A 15,096-nucleotide genomic window follows, 5' to 3' on the forward strand; every position below is an offset into this window, starting at 1 on the left:
GTGACTCTGCATATCCATATTTAGAGGTGATGTCAAAATGTGGATGGGAGCCTAAAAATGACACACACACCCCCCTCCAGGCCTTGATCTCACCACCCTGCTGGGAGCAAATGAAAAGTGAAACAAAGGCAAGGCGGAATCACACAAATTGCAAAGACAGTGGTGGTTTCTAATATTTACTTTTCTGGTTATAAAAGTAACACACGAAGAGCACTGCATTGGGAGAGATTTTGAGTCCTGTAGGATGTAGACAGGTCACTTGCATTTCCTCAGGTGGGAAGCAGGATAAGGGGCCTTGCCTTGCCCACCCCACAGAGGGCAGCGCAGATCAAATGGGATAACAGAGGGGAAGCACTTGGTAAGCTGGAAAGTGCTGACAAATGGAAGGGCTTAGTGTCACCACCCTCAGCTGAGGTAGCACCAAGGTCCAGGCTCCTGCCCCTCCCCAGCCCCTAAAACACACACACACACACACACACACACACAAAGAGGGCCACTTGCAACGCTGGTTTGATGGAGTGGGGGGAGGGGCCACACAAGTCTGGCTCAAGCCTGGCCAGAAGGGGCTTCACAGGGGCGCTTCCAGAAGCGGGCATCGGCTGAGGCCAGCTGGGTGAGGATCTCCTCCAACTCGGGCCCATCCTCTGGGAAGCGCTCAGAAAAGGACTGGATGAGGCCAGCAGCTGAGGCTTCGTACTCCAGAAGCTGTACTTCTGAGCCTGGGGAGGAGGTGGAGAAAAAACAGCAGCAGGAAAAGGTCTTAATAGAGAAAGAGAATAATAATATATATATATATTTTGGTCTTTTTAGGGCTGCACCCATGGCACATGGAGATTCCCAGGCTAGGGCTTGAATCGGAGCCGTAACTGCTGGCCTACAGTTCAAGCTGCGTCTGTGACCTACCCCACAACTCACAGCAACATCAGATCCTTAACCCACTGAATGAGGCCAGGGGTCAAACCCACAACCTCATGGTTCCTAGTCGGTTTCGTTTCCTCTGCCCAACAATGGGAACTCCCAGAATAATAATCTTAATCATAGGTGCAGCTAGTTCCTTCTGACCTCTTACCATGTGCCAAAATGTGCTTAAGGTTTCATTATCCAATTTAAACCTTACAATAACCCCATGAGAAAGGAAATAGTAAAGGACAAGCATTCAATGAATTGCTGCATTCGTTCAATTAATGAAGATTTACACTAGTGCACATCAGGGGAAAAAGATACAGTCCTTGGGAGTTCCTGTCGTGGAGCACGGGAAATGAATCCGACTAGGAACCACGAGGTTCGATCCCCCAGCCTCGCTCAACAGGTTAAGGATCCGGCGCTGCCATGAGCTGTGGTGTAGGTCACAGATGAAGCCCAGATCCGGTGTTGCTGTAGCTGTGGTGTAGGCTGGCAGCTGTAGCTCTGATTAGGCTTCTAGCCTGGGAACCTCCATATGCCATGGGTGCAGCCGTAAAAGGCAAAAAAAAAAAAAAAAAAAAAAAAAAAAAAGATACAGTCCTCGGCCTCCAGGAGCTACCGTCTAAAAATTGCTTCATCCCTGTCTCCTGTGGGACCCTGGGCAAGTTTCTCAACCTCTGTCAGCCTCAGCTTCCTCATCTATAAAGTGGGGGTGAGCACAGTGCTTCTCTGAAGACTCTCTGATGATAAGTGCAGTAATGCATGGAGGGAATGCTCACAAGAGCTGCCATGAGCACCACAATCTCTGAGCCTATTCCCAGGGCGCCCATTTAACTTACGGGTGCTCCCCAATCCCCACGGGAAGCGTTTCCCTCTAATGAGCTTCTACTGCTCCACCGGCTCAGTGGCATTACGGGATGTACGCAGTGAAGGGCACAGGCTCTAGGTTAGGATGGCCCAAGTTCAAACCCTGGTCCTGCCACCCCCTAACTGTGTGACCTCAAGCAAATACACAACCCTTTGGTGTCTCTGTTTCCTACTGAAAAATGGGGATACTAACGTGCTCACTGAGTGGTTGGGAGTTAATCCATGAAAAGCTTTTGCCCAGACTCTGGCACATGGAAGTCTTCAAAAGTTGGTTCCTCGCCTCCTCACCACTACCCTTGAAGGTTCACCTGTTCTTCAGGCCTTAAGGTTTAATGCCCCCTTCCTCTCCAGACCCTTCCCTGAGACCCTCTAAGGTCCATGTGACAGTCCCTTCTCTAAGTGTTCAGGCCACCGTTTGCCCCATGAAGACTTCTTCTGTAAGATCGTCTCTCTGTCTGTCTTACTCCGAAAGGGCTGTGAACTACTTGAAGTGAGCAGTTCATCCCCAAAGCTGGCCCAGGGCGGGGCAATCCAGGCAGTGATGATGCTCTCCGAGTAACGGGCACTCACGATGTGCCCGGCATGATTCGTTCATTCACTCATTTGACAGGCACCAAATGGCTCCCAGCCCTGTGCTACGTGCTGGGATGCTGCTCCTGCGGTCACCGAGACAGGAAAACAGCCAAGCGACGACTGCACAAAGGAAATGAAGCCGGGTGATAGGATGGAGGGGCTGGAGTTCCCATTGTGGTGCAATGAGCTCGGCAGTGTCTCTGCAGCACCAGGATGCAGGTTCGATCCCCAGCCCAGCACAGTGGGTTAAAGGATCCAGTACTGCCGCAGTTGCGGCACAGTTTACAACTGTGGCTCAGATCTGATCCCTGGCCTGGGAACTCCACGTGCCAAAAAAGGAAGAAAAGAAAAAAAAAGGAATAGCGGGGCTGAAGGGATTATCTTAGGTGAAGGGGTCAGGGCAGCCCCTCCCAGGAGATGTCATTTAACAGGGACCAAATGACAAGAAGGCTCAGCCAGACAAAGATTTGGGGGAGGAGCCTGCCAACCAGAGGGGACAGTGAGGCAAAGGCTGCAGGACCAGATCGAGCTCGGGGATGGGAGAAATGAGAGGCTCGCTCTGGCAGGTGGCGAGCCAGGGGAGAGGGACAGGGGTCGGGACCAAACCCCAGGACGCCTCTGGAGTGCAGAGTGAAGGGTTTGGGATAAACCTCCTAAATGTTTTGTCCTCACCAGAAGCAGGTAATCATGTCATTTAACCCTCAAAACTGCCCGTGACGATGGCAGTGAGGGACACGCGCTCGTAATCTGCCTCTCGGCTCCCCCAGTAAAAAGCTGTAAGCTTTGGGTAACCAACTCTCTGTGCCTTGGTTTCCTTATCTGTAAAATGGGGGTAGTAAAAATACCTACCTCGCTGGGCTACTGTGAGGATTTCAAGGATTATCCCCAGAAAGCACTTGGAACTTGAAGGAAGTACTTAATTCAGGTTCACTCTTGTGTCAGCACACCATCAACCCTGGCTTCATGAATGAGGACACCCAAGCCCAGAATGGTCAAGCGGCCAGGCCAAGGTGGCAGAGCAGTTCTTTTTTTTTCTTTTTAGGGCTGAACCCATGGCATATAGAAGTTCCCAGGCTAGGGGTGCCAATTGGAGTTACAGTGGCCGGCCACAGCCACAGCTCACAGCAATGCAGGATCCCAGCCACATCTGTGACCTATGCCAGATTCTTAACCTACTGAGAGAGGCTGGGGGTTGAACCCAAGTCCTCATGGATGCTGGTCGGGTTTGTTACTGCTGAGCCACGATGGGAACTCCGCAGAGCAGTTCTGAGGCTTTCGCTCTAGCCTCAGCCCGGCACTGCCTCTTCTGAGGTGCCTCACATGACCAGTGTCAGGGAAGATGAGTCAAGGGACGGGAGGGCAGTGAGTGCAGCAGGGTGCTGGGACCCAAGGCCTTTGCTACAAAAGGCGCAGGCGTAGGACTGACGGCATCAGGGCTTTTGGAAATGGAACCGTCACTTGAGGAGGGAGAGGGGCCGTGGGCTCTGCAGAGCCCCACTGTCCTCTTAGTCTTGGGGTCTGCCGGCTCCCACTCTGCTGGCCTCCTCGGTCCTTCTGTTGCCACCTTATAAGCAGCCTGACCCCGCGTGTGCAGTGGAGGTAGGGGGTAGAGGCCAAGGTTTTGCACAGGGAGGACTGTGGCAGGGAAGGGGAGAAGCAGGAGCCTCCCAGGCAGCCTTTCCTGAGCGCTGGGGTGGGTCCCAGGCCTCCTCTGTGCTCCCAGAGGCCCCGCCTGGTCCCCCCGTCCCCCAAAGAGGGCTCAGGAGTTCCTTACCTTCCAGGCGAGTGTTGGGCTGAACGATGAGCTTCCGAGATTCCTTGCGGAGCAGCACCGTGTCCCTGAGCGAGAGGAAGCACTCGGGGGGCGCATCGGTGACCGCTGCATACCCCTCGTAGAGGGCCCGGCCTCCGGCGACATCCCCGGTGGACTTCAGCACCTGCAGGGGGGCAGGAGTGAGCGCCTAGGATGGGCACCCTCCGTATCCACCGGGCTTCACCCCGGGGCCATAGCCGACTTCGCCATCCCGGACCATATCTGCTCTCCCAGTTTTACTGTGCTGCATACATGAGGAATGCAGATCACGTGTGAGCACACACAGTAGGTGCCCGTATTAACATGAAACTGGGAAGTTCCCTGGTGGTCCAGTGGTTAGGACTCAGGGCCTTCACTGCTGCAGCCCCAGGGTTCAACCCCTGGCCCGGGAACTGAGATCCCACATCAATCCACTGAGTGGGAGTTCCCATGGTGGTGTAGTGGTTAATGAATCCATCTAGGAACCATGAGGTTGCGGGTTTGATCCCTGGCCTTGCTCAATGGGTTAAGGATTCGGCGTTGCCGTGAGCTGTGGTGTAGGTCGCAGACATGGCTCGATCCCGCGTTGCTGTGGCCTGGCGTAGGCTGGTGGTTACAGCTCCGATTCGACCCCTAGCCTGGGAACCTCCATATGCCATGGGTGCGGCCCTAGAAAAGGCAAAAAGACAAGAAAAATAAAAAATAAAACAATAAAAATCCAGTGAGTGCCGCGGCCAAGAAAAAAAGTAAAGGCAATGGGTCCCATCTGATTGTCTCACTTGGGCTGTAGACAAGGCAGACACTCGCATCACCCTCTTTTTCCTTTTAGGGCCGTGCCCGTGGACCATGGAGATTCCCAGGCTAGGGGTGGAGTCGGCCGGCCATCCTACACCACAGCCACAGCAACCTGGGATCCGAGCAGCATGTGACCTACACCGCAGCTTTTGGCAACACTGAATCCTTAACCCACTGATCAAGGCCAGGGATACGAGAGGCATCCTCATGGAGACTCTGCTGAGTTCTTCACCCACTGAGCCACAACAGGAGCTCCTTTTTTTTTGCTATTTCTTGGGCCGCTCCTGTGGCATATGGAGGTTCCCAGGCTAGGGATCCAATCGGAGCTGTAGCCACCGGCCTACACCAGAGCCACAGCAACGTGGATCCGAGCCGCGTCTGCAACCTACACCACAGCTCACGGCAACGCCGGATCCTTAACCCACTGAGCGAGGCCAGGGATGGAACCTGTAACCTCGTGGTTCCTACTGGATTTGTTGACCACTGCGCCATAATGAGAACTCCCTCCAATTATATTCTTTTTAAAGATTTTTTGGGCTGTTCTGTTTCCTTTGCATTCCTATGTGAGTTTTAGAATCATCTTGTCAACTTCTGCAAATAAAGTAAGGTGTGATTTTTTTTTTGTCTTTTTGTTGTTGTTGCTATTTCTTGGGCCGCTCCCGCGGCATATGGAGGTTCCCAGACTAGGGGTTGAATCGGAGCTGTAGCCACCGGCCTACGCCAGAGCCACAGCAACTCGGGATCCGAGCCACGTCTGCAACCTACACCCCAGCTCACGGCAACGCCGGATCGTTAACCCACTGAGCAAGGGCAGGGACCGAACCCGCAACCTCATGGTTCCTAGTCGGATTCGTTAACCACTGCGCCACGACAGGAACTCCCTTTTTTTTTTTTTTTTTTTTTTTGATAAGACATTTCTCATACCCAAAAGGTATAATACATATGTTATAAAGAATCAGACACCTACACAACCACCACCCAGCTTAAGGTTAGTCCCATCAGCCCCTCCTTGACTGCAGCCTCTCCTGGCTGAGGAATCAGCCCTCAGCTGGGGGCTTCGTATTTCGTAGTCCCTTGTTTTTCCCTGAGGTTTAGTCTCAATTATGTTATTTAAATTTTTGCCTGTATCCTGGGATTTGCTTTTTTTCGCTTTTTCTGAGTTACGTTCGAGAATCATCTGGGTTTGTGCCTGCAGCTGGAGTTCACCTTCCCAATGCTCTAAGTCGTCCCCTTTCAAACACAGCACAATCCCATCTGTTCCCCCGTTGCTGTGTCACCTGTGCCCTTTGCCGTTCAAGGCCCCTGAGGACATCCTGCTGAACAGGTGCAGGTTTCTCCAGGACACCTGAGGTCTGGAGGTCAGGTGACTGCTCAGCCTTCAGGGACAACGCCCACACTGTTTTCCAGAGTTGTCCCACCTGTTTCCACTCCTGGAACCAGGGGGTGGCAATCCGTCCTGCTTGCTGCCCGGGCGTCACGTGGACAGTTTTTCATTTTTGCCACGCTGGTGGGTGGAAATCTCATGGGGTTTAAGTTGTGCTTCCCTAATTGCTAACAGGATGGGACAACTTCCCACTAGCTGGCGGCCTGTTCATTTTTGTGTTCATGGATTTTGCCTTTTCTCCTATTAGGTTGTCTTCACTTTTTTAAAAAAAGAAAGTTCTTGGAGTTCCCATCCTGGCTCAGTGGTTAACAAATCGACTAGGAACCATGAGGTTGCGGGTTCGATCCCTGGCCTTGCTCCATGGGTTAAGGATTCGGCGTTGCCATGAGCTGTGGTGTAGGTTGCAGACTCGGCTTGAATCCCGAGTTGCTGTGGCTCCGGCGTAGCTGTTGGTTACAGCTCCGATTAGACCCCTAGCCTGGGAATTGCGCCATATGCCGCGGGAGCAGCCCTAGAAAAGACAAAATAAATAAATAAATAAAAATTTTAAAAATAAAAAAGTTCTTTATATATAAAGGTAGAAATATATATGTATATATACACACGTGTTTACACATTTACATGCATATACATACATACATATATACACACACACATATATGTGTCTGTCTGTCTCTCTATCCATCTATCTATCTATCTCTCCTTTTGGCTGTGCCTGCAGCACATGGAATTTCCCATGCCAGATCCTTAACCCACTGTGCCACACCAGGAGCTCCTCTTTCTTAATTGCTTGTGCTTCCTATGTGGGGAGAAATTCCTCTCCACCCTGAGGCCATAATGATATTTTCTCAGATTAAAACACTGCCTTTCATGTGTAGGCCTTTAATCTCTCTGTGATTTTCATGTGTGGTATAAAGTGGAAATCCAATCTGCCTCTCCATAAGGATATCTTGTTGCCCAGTGCCACTATTAAATAGCCCCTGCAATGCCACTTCCATCATATACCAAACAGAGTCAAGGCTCTTGGTTCTGTCCCTAGCAACTTGTCTGTTCCTGCCGCGATGCCACGATGATACTGAGAAGTCTTAGGATAAAATCTGGTATCTGGTGGAGCAAGTTCCCAGCCTGGTTTGCTTCAAGGGTGCTTTGTGGAGTTCCCGTTGTGGCTCAGCAGGTTAAGAACCCAACATAGTGTCCATGTGGACGGGGGTTCGATCTCTGGCCTCACTCAGTGGGTTCAGGATCCGGCATTGCTGCAAGCTATGGTGTAGGTTGCAGATCGGCTCAGGTCCAGTGTTGCCTTGGCTGTGGATAGACCCAGCTGTAGCTCTGCCTGGACCACTAGCCCTCAAACTTCCATATGCCACAGGTGTAGCCGCAAAAAGAAAAGAAAAAAAGGCAAAAAATAATGAAATAAATAAATCCAAGCTGGCATTTTCTGGATTTCATTTGCTAAGATTTTGTGTAGAATTTTGGCATTTACATTTTCCCTTCTTGAACTACCTTTGATTTTGGTGTCAAGATTAAACTGGCATCATAAAATGAGGTAGAGAATATTTTTCTTTTTCTATTATATGGAAGAGTGGATATAAAATTGATACCATCTGTTACTTGAACACTTTGTAGGATTCACCTACAAAACTCTGTGGGTTAGGAGTTCCCGGTGTGGCGCAGTGGGCTAAGAATTGGCTGCAGGAGTTCCTGTCGTGCCGCAGTGGTTAATGAATCCGACTAGGAACCATGAGGTTGCGGGTTCGGTCCCTGCCCTTGCTCAGTGGGTTTACGATCCAGCATTGCCTTGAGCTGTGGTGTAGGCTGCAGACGCGGCTCGGATCCCGAGTTGCTGTGGCTCTGGCGTAGGCCGGTGGCTACAGCTCCGATTCAACCCCTAGCCTGGGAACCTCCATATGCCGCGGGAGCGGCCCAAGAAATGGCAAAAGACAAAAAAAAATAAAAAATAAAAAATAAAAAATAAAAAATAAAAATAAAAATATTTATGGCATAAAGTTTATTGCCATAAATTCCTGCTATATTTACAGTGATGTCTTCCTTTAAATTTCGACTCTTATATATGCCGTCACTCTTTTTCCTGACAAATCTTGTCAGATTTTTGTCAAATTTTTTTTTTTTTTTGTCTTTTTTAGGGCCACACCAGCGGCATATGGAGGTTCCTAGGCTCCAATTCCCAGGTCGAATTGGAGCTGTAGCCACCGGCCTACACCACAGCCACAGTAACGTGGGATCTGAGCCATGTCTACTATCTACAACCACAGCTCACAGCAACACCAGATCCTTAACCCACTGAGCGAGGCCAGGGATGGAACCATGTCCTCATGGATGCTAGTCGGGTTCGTTAACCACTGAGCCACAACAGGAATTCCAGATGTTTGTCAATTTTATTAGATTTTTTAAAACCACCTTCTGGCTTTCTTTGTCTTCTCTGTATTTCAGTTCGTTTGTCTGTCCTTCCATTTTGTTTGTTTGTTTGATTTGTTGTTGTTGTTGTTTTGCCTTTTTTAGGGCCGAACCTGTGGCATATGGAAGTTCCCAGTCTAGGGGTTGCATCAGAGCCACAGCTGCTGGCCTGGGCTACAGCCACTGCAACGCCAGATCCCGACTGCATCTGCGACCTACACCACAGCTCAGGCAACACCAGATCCTTAACCCACTGATCGGGATCAGGGATCAAACCCGCGTCCTCATGGATACCAGCTGGGTTTGTAACTCGCTGAGCCACAACAGGAACTCCTGTCCTTCCGTTTCTAATTTTCCTCCTACTTTCTATTCATTTCCATCTCCCCTGAATTCTTAATCTTGTTGCTTAATTAATTAACTTAGAACATTTCTCTATTCCTAATACACGCAGCTAAGGCTGTTAGGAATTTAGCTGCATCCCACAGACTCTGATTTGTTCATTTTGTTATGGCTCAGGTCTATTTTCTGGTTTCTGCTCAAATTTCTTATTTAAATTACACTTTATTTTGAAGGGCTTTAAAATTCACACACACACTTAAAATTTTAATACTGACTCCAACTTAAATACAGCAGGATGAGAGAATATAGTCATTATGGCACCAAACTCCGCCCCCACCCCTGGCCCCCCACCCCCAGCCCTCACAGCAGCATACGGAAGCTCCCAGGTCAGGGATCGAATCTGAGCTGCAGCTGAGACCTATGCTGAACATCTGTGGCAATGCTGGTTCCTTAATCCGCCGCACTACAAGGAAACTCCTAAATTACATCCTATGGACATTTCTAAATTACATCCTAAATTACATCCTATAGAAATTTCTTTAACACAGGATTTGTTGATGGTAACTCTGTTCTTGTTTGTCTAAGTGTCTTTAACGCATCTGAATTCTTTTTTTCTTTTCTTTTTTGGCTGCCCTGCGCCATGTGGAGTTCCCCATCCAGGGACGAGATCTGAGCTGCAGTCGTGACCCCTGCCGCAGCTGCAGCAACAGCAGATCCTTAACCCACTCTGTCGGACTAGGGATCAATCCTGCCCCCCAGGGCTCCCAAGACACTGCGATCCCATTTTGCCACAGGGGGAACATCTCATTTTAATTCTCGAAAGATGATTGTACTAGGTGTTAAAGGTTATTTACTCTCAGCACTTGGAGGATATCATTCTTCTGTTTTCTGACTTCCACTGTAGCCAGGTCAGCTCACAGTCTAATTGTCATTCTTTTCTAGGTAATCTGTCTTTATTCTTTGGCTGCTTTTAGGATCATCTCTGCATGTTTGACGTTTTGCATTATTCTATGATGTTTATCGACAGTGGTTTCACCTGTCATCCTTAGGCTTTCTTGAGCTTCCTGGATTTATAAATTGAGTCTTTAATAAGTTCTATAAAATTCTCAGCCATCGGGCTTCCGTTAGCAGGGTGAGGACCTGACGTTGTTTCTATGAGGATGCGGGTTCCATCCCTGGCCCCACTCAGTGGATTAAGGATCCAGCATTGCTGCAAGCTGTGACATAGGTCACACCAGCTCAGATCGCTGTTGCCATGGCTGTGGCTTAGGCTGCAGCTGCAGCTCTGAATTGACCCCTGGCCCAGGAACTTCCATATGCCACAGGTGCAGCTATAAAAAGAAAACAATTTTTTTTTTTTTTTTTTTTTTTTTCGCTTCTATATTTAGCAGATCCAATCGAGCTGACAGCTACCAGAACAAGCAGATCATGTCTCAATAACCACAGCAAACGACAAACAAAAAAAAATTTACGATTCGTAACATGGACAAAAAATTTTTTTAATTACAAAAAAAATTTCTCAGCCATTATCTAATATTCCCTCTCTGACCTCTTCTCTTTCCTTTCCTCTTGGAACTTCAGTTTATGTACATCAGACTTTCTCACGCTCTTCTCCGTGTCTCTTAACCTCTCTTTGACATTGTCTGTCTTTGTCCCTCTGTGCTACCTGGTGTATAATTCTTCGTATCTTCAGCTGGATCTAAGACCTGTCTGACCTGCGTCTGTTTTCAGTTTCAGTGATTATAAAGGTTATTACTAGGAGATCTCTTCGGTTCTCTTCCAAATAACTGACACTGTGTGGGTCTGTTCCTTACTTATTCTGCCAGTCTGCAGGTGGCAAAGCAGGATTCCTAGCAGGGCGGCCTCCGGGTAAGCCTCCTCCTCTCAGATCCAGGGTCAGAATGCTTTTCCTAGCGTTGGAGTAATTAAAACCGACTGGGAATTCCTGGGGGAAGTTTCGCAAGCTTGTTTCACCTTTCTCTCCTCGGCATAATACTTTTCTTCCTTCTTTTTTGCTTTTAGGGTCCCAGGCTAGGGGTCGAATCAGAGCTGTAGTTGCTGACCTACACCAGAACCACAGCAACGCAGGATCTGAGCCTTGTCTGCAACCTACACCACAGCTCACAGTAACACCAGATCCTTAACCCACTGAGTGAGGCTGGGAATTGAACCCGCATCCTTATGGATACCAGTCAGGTTCCTTACTGCTGAGCCACACTAGGAGCTCCGTCTTCTGCATAATGCTTAACACCCAGAATGTGAACACACATTCATCAGGTCTACACGTCAGACCCCTGGAGCTTAAACCAGAGAGCTGGCAACATGGGTACCCCCGGCAGCCAAGTGGTATCATAGACGAGTTAACTAAGGCGGATGCGGGAAACGGGGAGTGGCCCTGGCCCAGTGGGGGGTCATGTCATGTCCAAATATCCAAATGCAGTGTCTGCTGCTCAGTTCCAGCCGATTGCTTGTGGGTGTTAAGCCTGTTGGTGCCAGAAAGACCATTTATACCTCACCTCGCTGATTTTGTACAATAAGGATGGGGCAAAATTATGACTGTGTTTGTGACCTGTGGCTGAAGCCTTTCCCTGTGGAAATGCCTTCATTCTCCCTGCTGTGTTCTTGGCTTTCCCTAAGAGGCTAATAAAAGAAACAGCACACAAAAATGCTTCCCTATTTCCATGTGTTTGGAGAACTACTGCTGTGGCCGCTGTCCATTCTGCTGAATGATCCCTCTTGAACAGAGACCCACCTGCTTCAGTCTCTAGAAGGGAACACTCCGTGTTCATTTACTACCCGGTCACAGCTCGACACTGGCTGAAGATGTGACAGATTTGATCCCTTCATCCAGCGACTCATTATTATTAATAAACTCTTTTGGAATAATTTTAGATTTACAAAAAAGTTGCAAAGATAGTACAGAGAACTCCTGCGTGTCCCTGGCCCAGTTTTGCCTGTTGTCAGCATCTTACAAAATGGGTGCATTACTATTAACTAAACTCCAGACGTTATTTAGATTTCACTAGTTTTCCCCCTTATTTTTCTGGTCGAGGTGTGTAGCAGCTTGATGCAGGGTCTCAGTTCCCAGACCAGGGATTGAACCTGGGCTGCAGTCTTAACCACTAGACTACCAGGGAACCCCTGAATGTCCTTTCTCTACTCCAGAAGCTAATCCAAGACACAACATGTCTTCTGCAGCTAATGATTTTTTTTTTTTTTTTTCTTTTTTGGCTGCCCTGAGGTATATGGCATTCCCAACCAGGGATCAGATCTGAGCCACAGTTGCAACCTACACTGCAGCTGCAGCAATGCTGGTTCTTTAACTCTCTGTGCCCGACCAGGGATCAAACCTGCGTCCTGGTGCCACTGAACCTGATGTGCCACAGTGGGAACTCCTGTACCTAATGATTATTATTCTTTTTTTTTTTTCTTTTTCTTTTTAGGGACATACTGAGACATATGGAGGTTCCCAGGCTAGGGGTCGAATCAGAGCTGCAGCTGCAGGCTTACGAGCAGCATCTGCGACCTAAGCTGTAGCTCACAGTAACCTGGGATCCTTAACCCACTGAGGCCAGGGATCAAACCCACATCGTCATGGATACTAGTTGGGTTTGTAACCCGCTGAGCCACAACGGGAACTCCCACTAGTCAGGTTCTTAACCTGCTGAACCACAATGGTTCTCCTAATGATTTTTAATGCCTAATTTTATTTTACTTTAATAGCCAATATTTCTCTTTTATGGAAAAATGCTTTAAAGTCTTTCTGGAAACAGGCGGGAGTATAATCATAAAGAGATCTTTGCTGAGTCAACAGCTGGCCTTTCTTCAGGTTGAAAGAGCCAGGAGAACCCTGTTCGGGTGGACGGCCCTGCCCCAGCAAGGCGTGGCTTATCATCAATGGTCCTCCAGCTTTGCTGAGCATCAGAACCACCCGCAGCCTAGTAACCATGACAATTCCTGGGCCCTGCACTCAGAATTTCTGAGTCAGGAGGTCGGGGTAGGCCCGAGCATCTGCAGCTCTAACCTGCTCCTGGGCGACGCTGGTGCTGGGCCACATTTTGCATCACACTGGCCTGGATAATGTGGCCTTCTCTTTGCTCAGTGCCACATAGAGGTTGTTTCATGTAAATCCTGCCAGTGAGGCAGGGGATGGACCCATTTAACAGATGAGAAAAGTGGAGCCCAGAGAGGCAAAGTATGCCCCCAAGTTACACAGCAGGTTAGCCCTGGCACCAGAACGCCAAAAGGGTCTCCCAACTCTAAGCATCCCCCGGGGGGAGGGAAGCCAGGGCTGCAGTGATGATTGTCCCTCTCTCACTAAGCTCTAGGCTTCCTTCTGTTCCTCAACCCCTGACCCCAGCTCATTCCAGTCCTAGACCTGCCTTTACGCTCTTCTTCTGCCCTCACATCTTCTCGCAGCAGGTTTCCCCTTGGCACTCAAATTCCAGCTTAGGCACCGCCTCCTCCAAGAAGCCTTCCTTCCCAATTACAGGGTGGGGAGAGAGCGTGAGGTTGGAGGGGTCCCCGAGGCGGGAGGAGCCTCTGCTCACCTGGAGCCTCCGCAGGAACCTCTCCAGGGCGGGCTTGCCCACAGACCGGATCTTGCTGCGGTCAAGGCGGACCCGCGCATCCGGGCGCCCATCGGAGCCTGTGGTCGGGGTGACGGACACGAGTCCCTCGCCAGCCTCCAGCAGGACCCTCAGGATCACAAACCGGGCCTGCATGTGGGCCTGTGGGGGCCAAAGGGACAGGAATCATTCACTTACGAGAGATAAGTGTCAAGAGCTCCTTCCAAGCCCTGAGGGCAAACGTGCTCCTTGATCATCAAAGATCAGGGTCGTTTTTATCCTCCCCCATCCTACTCCACTCCCCTCAAATGTTTCCCTTCGCTCACGTGGAGGGCAGGCTGCCCTGGGGGACAAGCTGATCATTTCCAGGCAGGACCCAGAGCCCCGTGCTCCCCCTTGTCACCCACCATGCCCTCTGCTGCTCCACGCCCTGGCCCAATGACAGCAGTTACTCCACAGGGTCCCACGCCACCAGGACCCCAATCACTTTCTCCTCCATAACCCTGTCTGCTTTCAACAGTGGGATCAAGAAGGCGCAGTTATCCCCAGTTTACAGATGAGAAAACAGAGGCCTGGAAAGGGGAAGTGACTTGCTCAGGGCCACACAGCTGGTAAGAGGGAGCGGGGACTTGGACCCAAGTTCCCTGACTCTAAACCATGTGTTCTGGAGTTCCCTTGTGGGGCAGCAGGTTAAGGATCCAGGGTGGTCAATGCAGCAGCTCAGGTTGCTGCTGTGGCACAGGTTCGATCCCTGGTCTGGGAACGTTCACATTCCAAGGGGTACTGCCCAAAAAAACAAAAATAAAAAAACCACTTTTTTTTTTTTAGGGCTACATCCGTGGCATGTGGAGGTTCTCAGACTAGGGGTCAAATCTGAGCTACAGCTGCCAGCCTACAATATAGCCATAGCAATGCCAGATTTGAGCTGTGTCTGTGACCTACACTACAGCTCACGGCAACACCGGATCCTTGACCCACTGAGTGAGGCCAGGGATCGAACCCGAATCCTCATGGATCCTAGTCAGGTTCATTAACCACTGAGCCATGAAGGGAACGCCCTCGAGTGTGTTCTTTTGATGACACAATACTGTCCCCTCAAAACAGACTTATTTAAAAAAAAAAAACTTTTCTATTGCTTTTACCCTATTTCCAAAGAATATCTCATACCAATGCAGCTTAATGGCTCTGGAACAGGCTCCTTGGATTTGACCTCTGGCTGTTACTCACCAGCAAGTTACTTAATCTCTCTGTGCCTCAATTTCCTCACCTCTCAAATGAAGGTAATAACAGTACCTACCTCCTGGGTTGGCTGACAGTGGGGGCAAACACGTTAATTCATGTAAAATGCTTTGAACAACTGGCACAGAGTACATGCTGTGCAAGTCATCTGCTAGTTGTCATGGTAACATCATCTCATCGGATGCGCCCTCCAGGGGGCAAGGAGATTATTACTCCCATTT

The 15,096-nt window shown here is 49.5% G+C and overlaps 1 protein-coding gene across 7 annotated transcripts in view; it reads right to left on the minus strand.

The window, feature by feature from the left end:
• Positions 161-15,096, minus strand: part of DPP3 (dipeptidyl peptidase 3) — a 40,769-nt gene continuing 25,833 nt past the window's right edge. For all 7 annotated transcript variants that reach the window (XM_005654654.3, XM_005654655.3, XM_003353753.5 and 4 more), the window contains 3 exons: positions 13,619-13,798; positions 4,118-4,280; positions 161-719 (listed from right to left, as the gene is read on the minus strand). In XM_005654654.3, coding sequence (XP_005654711.1) covers positions 547-719; positions 4,118-4,280; positions 13,619-13,798 — 516 coding nt within the window. In that variant the 3' untranslated portion in view covers positions 161-546. The remainder of the gene's footprint in view (positions 720-4,117; positions 4,281-13,618; positions 13,799-15,096) is intronic.

This window comes from Sus scrofa, chromosome 2, assembly GCF_000003025.6.
Source record: "Sus scrofa isolate TJ Tabasco breed Duroc chromosome 2, Sscrofa11.1, whole genome shotgun sequence".
NCBI lineage: Eukaryota > Metazoa > Chordata > Mammalia > Artiodactyla > Suidae > Sus > Sus scrofa.